Source organism: Triplophysa dalaica, chromosome 6 (assembly GCF_015846415.1).
Source record: "Triplophysa dalaica isolate WHDGS20190420 chromosome 6, ASM1584641v1, whole genome shotgun sequence".
NCBI classification, from domain to species: Eukaryota; Metazoa; Chordata; class Actinopteri; order Cypriniformes; family Nemacheilidae; genus Triplophysa; species Triplophysa dalaica.
Genome location: NC_079547.1, coordinates 22146399 through 22152834, shown reverse-complemented (window position 1 = coordinate 22152834; position 6436 = coordinate 22146399). Strand labels below are relative to the sequence as shown.

The following is a 6436-nucleotide window of genomic DNA, read 5'->3' as shown; positions in this document are numbered from 1 at the left end:
ATTGGTATTGTTTGATGTTTAATGGTAGATTACTTGACTATTTGCCATTATTATGTATCAATGGAATGAGGGCATGAATGCATCATTGCTTTTATAGAAGACGATCTAAAATGTCATTATATATACTTGCTTTAGGAATGTTTGTCATTCAGAGAGGTGTCACTAGTGATGCTAAAAGGATAGTTCATCCAAAGATCTTTTAATTTAATAACTCGTATGTAGTATATAAAAACACATTGTTTGGTTACTGGTGTTCCTTAAATTGTAACTTTTGTCTTCTGCAGAAGAAAGTCATAATGGTGAAGGTGAGTAAATGATTTTTGAAAGTTTTATTTTTTGAGGTGAACTATATGAAAAGAATAGGATACCTTCCAGCTATTAGGTTTCATCTGTAAAGATCTGAAGCTGCATTGCTCCAGTGAGCAACCAACCAACCAATTTCAAGGCATACAAAGTTTATTTATGAACAAAACTGTTCAGAAAATGTTTACATTCTGTACAACTGTGAAATGTATTCATGCAAAATACTCTTTACGTATACAAAATAATTATAGTAATCTTTGTCGTTCTAGTGAAAATTAGTGTATTACTGAGGTATCCTGTCACTCCATCACTTTATCATTATTCAATAGCACCTCTGTCGGGAGTCGCTTACAGGGCAAAGAGGACTTTTAACTTGACATGAATTTTCCCAGAGTTCCCTATTACCGGAAAGACTTCAAAAGTGTAGCGCAAGATGTTAGCCCAAATTGTTATTTGATTCGTATAAATAGTAATGTTGTGCAAATGCGAATGCTTTCATCTGACTAACACGACTCGTTTTGTACGGTGGGTAAGTTCTGATGCAGTTTATTGGTTTGGGTTAATATTAGCTCGCTGCTTTACATTCCTTCCACGCACCTTCCGTAGGCCAGAGACCTCTAAGTGCTGAGCATTATTTACTGTATGTGATGTTGATGTACATCTTTATATATGAATATTAGCTATTAAACCTACATTGTTCATACAAACCAGCCAGGTGCATCTGGTTCTTCATGTGACCTCTTGTGAACATAAAGTAGACGTATAAAATGTCTGTTGGTAAAATTAGTTGGCACCCCACAAATTTAACTTGACAGCATGTTTGGTTAACGTTACTGTCATACAGATTTTTATTTATTGAAGTATATTACATCAATGTAAATCTACGTTAACAGATTATTATTATTATCAGTAAATTACTTTTGGATAGTGTATCTTTAAATTAGTTGTGGATGTGGGATTTATTCATTTTATGTCTAGATTTTATTATCATAAACCATGCTTTGTTAAACTTTATTTTGTGTCATATCACCCACATTTAAAAAAGCTTTCCTGGCTAAAATTGTATTTATTTACTTTCTAGCTGAAACTTAAGTAGTTTTAAGAAGCCAACATTTGAAATGCAATGTTTACATTAACCATCAGATTTATGCAAATTGGCCAAACATATTTTATTATTATTGAAAATGGGTAAATGTACAATATCCAGGGGAGACGTTTGTTAAAACCAAAATCTAAAAGGTTATCAAGCTGTATGTTCAAGCTAAGTGAATTGCAAGAAAAAAACATGTGAATCAAATTTGTAGGAATTTTTAGCCTATTTTTTCCAAGCCTCTTTTTTTGTTTGTATGTATTGTGTTTTTTTGAATGAATTTTAAATAGTGTCTTTATCACATTTACAGGTGCCTATGAGGATTTGTGACCTCAATCAAAACGTCTCAACACTTCTCTTCTTTAACCCTTTTACTTAAAGAAAAGACTCCATCATATCATCCACATGAGCGCAGTGTTCTATTTCCGCTGGGCCGAGCGCCATGCCTGACCGGGATAGCACTTACCTGGCAGGTGGTGGTGGCGGAGGAAGTGGGTCTGGGGTGGGTACCGGGGTTGGGGAGGACGTAGGTTCAGGGACAGGTTTAGGTGGAGGTGTAGGAGAGGGTCGAACGACAGTAGGGAGCGGTTCAGCAGGCTGTGGAGGGGGTAACTCCGGTCCTGGAGCGATGGGAGGAGGCGGGGCGTTAGGAAACGGAAACAGCTGTGGCGGAGCCAGCGGTGGATTCGGCTCAGGCTTAGGATTCGACGGCGTTTGCCGGGACTTTTTGCGGAACGTGTGCAAGCGCGGCAAGCGTTGCCGTTTCCGCCATCCAGACTTCAATGACGTTACAGATCTTGGCGTCCAGAAGAACGAGTTTATCTTCTGCCATGACTATCAGAACAAAGAGTGTGTGCGCACCAACTGCCGATTCGTTCACGGATCCAAAGAGGACGAGGACTATTATAAGAAAACCGGTGAGCTGCCCCTGAGACTGAGGGGAAAGGTGGCTGCCGGGCTCGGGTTGTCCCCTACCGATCTCCCGTTGAGCCGTGGGGAGGTCCCCATATGCAGAGACTACCTGAAGGGCGAGTGCCAGAGAGGCAACAAGTGCAAGTTTCGCCATGTTAGAAAGGACTACGATTATGAGGCCTCGTCGAGGGTGGGCGTTGGATGCATGATGGGTGTTACGGGTGCGGTAAGTGGGATGGCAAATACAGGTGTGGGAGGGGTGGGTGGCGTTGTGGGTGCCTGCGGTGGGATGTCTGGGATTGTTGGCGGTGGTGTAGGTACCTATATGGGGATGGGATGCCCCAGCATGGGGGGCTGCAGAGACCAGGGACTGTCGGGTGGAGGGGGCGGTGGGAGCTCATTGAGTGGCTGTATGTCGATAGGAACCGCAGGTCATCGCCGCTACGATAGGGGTCCCTGTTCAGTCTATGACCCCTTGTTTGAAAATGGCCTATTTGAAGCTGGACCTGTAGAGGCTCCCGTGGACCACACAACCCTTCAGTTGAAGAGAAGACGTTTGGACGGCCTCCGATTGGCTGATGGGGCTGTTGGTGCACATTATGACCTGGGAATTCAAACCACCCTGCTAACCAGACCGGTGGAATATCGGCTACTAGAGGAGGAGAACGCTTTGTTGAGAAAAAGAGTGGAAGAACTTAAGAAACAGGTGAGGAAGTGTTGGTCATGTTTGTTTAAATGAGTAAGTAAAGCTGCAATCTGCAACTTTTGCCTCTCTATCGCTATCTCTGTTCAGAACATAAACTTGCCAGTAACTTTACATCAGTCAAACATTACATTTTTGGCAGAGTTTATTTGTGACAACTGTAATGCTAAATGTTTTTTATACTTAACATTTTTATTTATCTCTTTTCCCTCAAGGTGTCCAATCTCCTAGCCACCAATGAGGTGCTCTTGGAGCAGAACGCTCAGTTTCGAAGCCAAACTAAAGTGATGACTCTCTCCTCAACCCCCGCCCCATCCGAACAGAGTCTGGCTCCCCCTGTTGGTTCTGTCAGCTCCTACAACCATGGCATCGCCCAGACTCACACCACTCTCAGCAGCGCTGGTCTTCAGCCACGCCCCGTGACCCAACTAGATCTGGTGGCCCCGGCCGGTGCGCAAACTGCCCCTCCTGCAAACACTGCGCCCCCTTCAGCTCCCCCTCCGCATCTGAACCCTGACCCCATCTCCGCTGCCCTCGCTCAGACCATCGCCCAAGGAATGGCCCCAGCTGTTTCAATGGCCCCTGTTGCGGTTTCCGTAGCACCGGTTGCTGTGTCGATGGCACAGCCGTTGCCAGGCATCACGATAAGTCACGCCACCACACCGATGGTGTCATACCCCATAGCCAGTCAAAGTATGAGAATCACTACCATACCTCATTAGCATGGGGCTAATGTGTCAGCAATACATGACTCATTATTTGTGTGGTTGCTGGCAAACTCAGACTTTCTGTTTATGAGCTATAAAATGAGGAAAGTACAATTTCCCCTTGGTTTTTAGGAATTGTGGTGAGTTTCTCAGCGTTGGGGGTCATTTTGACTGATTTCAGCTTTCTGTATAAGCAACATACAGAGATTCACTTGTGTCAAGCATGATTCAGTTTTCTCGCCATGCTTTTGTGGACGATTGCTTTTACCAGTGAGTAAACGTTGCCGTAAAGACTCCTTTGAGACTGGCACCCAAAAATGCCTTTTTTCCAGACATCCCAGACTCCTAACGTTTATTATCACAAACTCATGTGAACTCATTTTGAAGGATGTAAATATTTCACTAATAATCATTAAGAATGATTGTGAATATACTTGTTACCTATCAGATTTAATTTGACTTCTTTTTAGTTTGTCAATTGTTTTTGTGTTAGTGGTATTTCAATGAGAAGACACATTAAACACTATTATTAAATCATTTCAAATCCGTAACAAAAAGAAATGAGTGGATTTTTGCATTGTTTTTTTTTCAGAACTAATTCTTCCATGACAGGCAAGTACTTTTCCTAACTGTTGATCAATTCAGTTTTGTTGAAAAAAAATTGTTGGGTACTTGAATTTCTGTCATCATTTACTCAATGTTAGTAACTGGCATTTCTGGAACATCATTGACTACCATAGTAGAACAAATATTTGAACCATTTTTTCTTGGGCACCTTTCACGACCATTGTAATATTTCCTACTATGGCAGTCACTGATGTCCCAGAAATGTTAGTTGCTAACATTATTCCAAATATCTTACTCGGGGATGTGGTGTTTCTGTATAAACGCGTATTTCCTTATTTTTTCCCTCGCTGGTATCACCCGCGTAAATTGTATTTATTTAATTTGTGACGGGATTGGGGGATTTGAGTTTGGGAATGTAACTAGTCTGGATACCGAATTTCGAGTAGTCTGGATACCGAATTTCGACTCCCCGTGAGATTTTGACTCCCCCACCTCTGATTGATTAATTCACTTAGGATGCTGTTTTGTGATTGGTCCCTATCTCTTTAGCCCACCCCCACACTTAACCTTAACTTTCGTAGGGTAAAACAGGGGAGTCATAATCTCACGGGCGTGGACAGAGACTAAAATTGTCCATTCCGCAATTTAATGGCTTGAAAATATACAAATGGCCGATCTAGTCACTGTCTAAATACAAACGTGTTGGAGTCTCTATTGAATGCATACACTTCATTTAACTAAAACCGCACCATGCAGCCTTTGCTGCGGACAACGCTATGTGAATTATGTAGATGCTCAATCTAGTGTCTGTGTATGGAAGTGTCTTGAGGTCACAGTATTTACTTTTTGTGTTGCAATTATTTCTGAGTACAATAAAATTAAAAGTAGGCCTAACATAAACTACTCGAGGGGTGCAATTTATTAATGCCATTTTATTAGACATATATTTGCCAAATCATCAATCTATTTTATTAAATATTGTTTAGGTGACTGTTAAACTAATAAACATTTGAACTGATATTTTCAAAACTGCCAGTCAGAATTGGGTAATTATAATAATTTGATGTTATGTTGTTAAGTGAAAAACACACATGTTTGGCAAACAGTTGTCTGTTTTTGATTGTAACATTTATTTAGTAACTTTAAAGACTGATTTTGGGGGGATTGGGCGAGAGTGCATGCAAACTTCCTTCTTTTTTTTCCTTGGCTGATCACATGCCTGCTTAGTGTTCAACGGAAAAAAGAAATGTATACAGGTTTGGGGGAGTAATTCATGACAGAATTTATATTTTGCGGTTGAGTATCCCTTTAACAGTCCTCTTTTCTTTATGTAGATGCTGTTCATTTATGGGAAAACACTAATTTTTTGTTGATGCTGATTCATGTTTCCTCTATTATTTAAATCCGCAAACGGATACCTATTTAGACGGCATCAAATTATTCAATGCCTTTCATGCCTCTAGTATTTGGGCCCAAAATAACTTTTTAATCCGGCTATGGAATTAAATAACATCCAATGAAATTGCAATCAGGAAAGAGTATAAACCCTGCCGAAGAAATAAACCATCAGATTATAATGGGAATCAAAAAATGTTTTGAAGAACCTTTGGGAAATGACATAGACTGTTGGTCTCCCCGGGTCTCTACTGATGATACGTTGTATTCTTCTGGTGGGATGTTATATGGTCGATGAAAACCAATACAGCACCATGAAATCCTACTGGAGTAAAGCCCAAAACACACTCCATAACGTCATTTTGTAACGCGTGTAATTGTATTTCTAATCCTAACTCCATTAGAATATTTTTTGCATTTCTTATAAGGCACTCTCACTAGTTAACATTTCTGGGACATCATTGACTACCATAGTAGAAAAAACAATTTAAACATTTTTTTATTCAATGCCTTTCATGCCTCTAGAATATGGGCCAAAATATTTTGAATCTGGCTTTGGAATTAAATAATATCCAATGAAATTTCAATCGGGAAAGAGTCTAAACCCTGCCAAAGAAATAAACAATGGGATTATAATGGGAATGTTATAAATAACCTTTTATTATGTTCCATTTTATCATGAATATATTGAACTGGGATGACTAAAACAGCGAAGCTACTCGTAAGCATTTAAACATGCTTCATGTCCCCACCAGCCAA

At 40.4% G+C, this 6436-nt stretch overlaps 1 protein-coding gene across 2 annotated transcripts; it reads left to right on the top strand.

Moving 5' to 3' along the window:
* Window positions 1–708: 708 nt before the first annotated feature.
* zc3h10 (zinc finger CCCH-type containing 10) lies at window positions 709–5155 on the top strand. Of its 2 annotated transcripts, none has more exons than XM_056750536.1 (3): window positions 709–828; window positions 1704–3011; window positions 3224–5155. In XM_056750536.1, exons 2-3 carry the CDS (start codon window positions 1836–1838, stop codon window positions 3728–3730), a joined length of 1683 nt encoding a protein of 560 aa, XP_056606514.1. In that variant the 5' UTR covers window positions 709–828; window positions 1704–1835; the 3' UTR covers window positions 3731–5155. The 2 variants fall into 2 exon arrangements, with proteins under 2 accessions (XP_056606514.1, XP_056606515.1); XM_056750537.1 differs by having other exon boundaries at window positions 711–832.
* Window positions 5156–6436: the final 1281 nt, after the last annotated feature.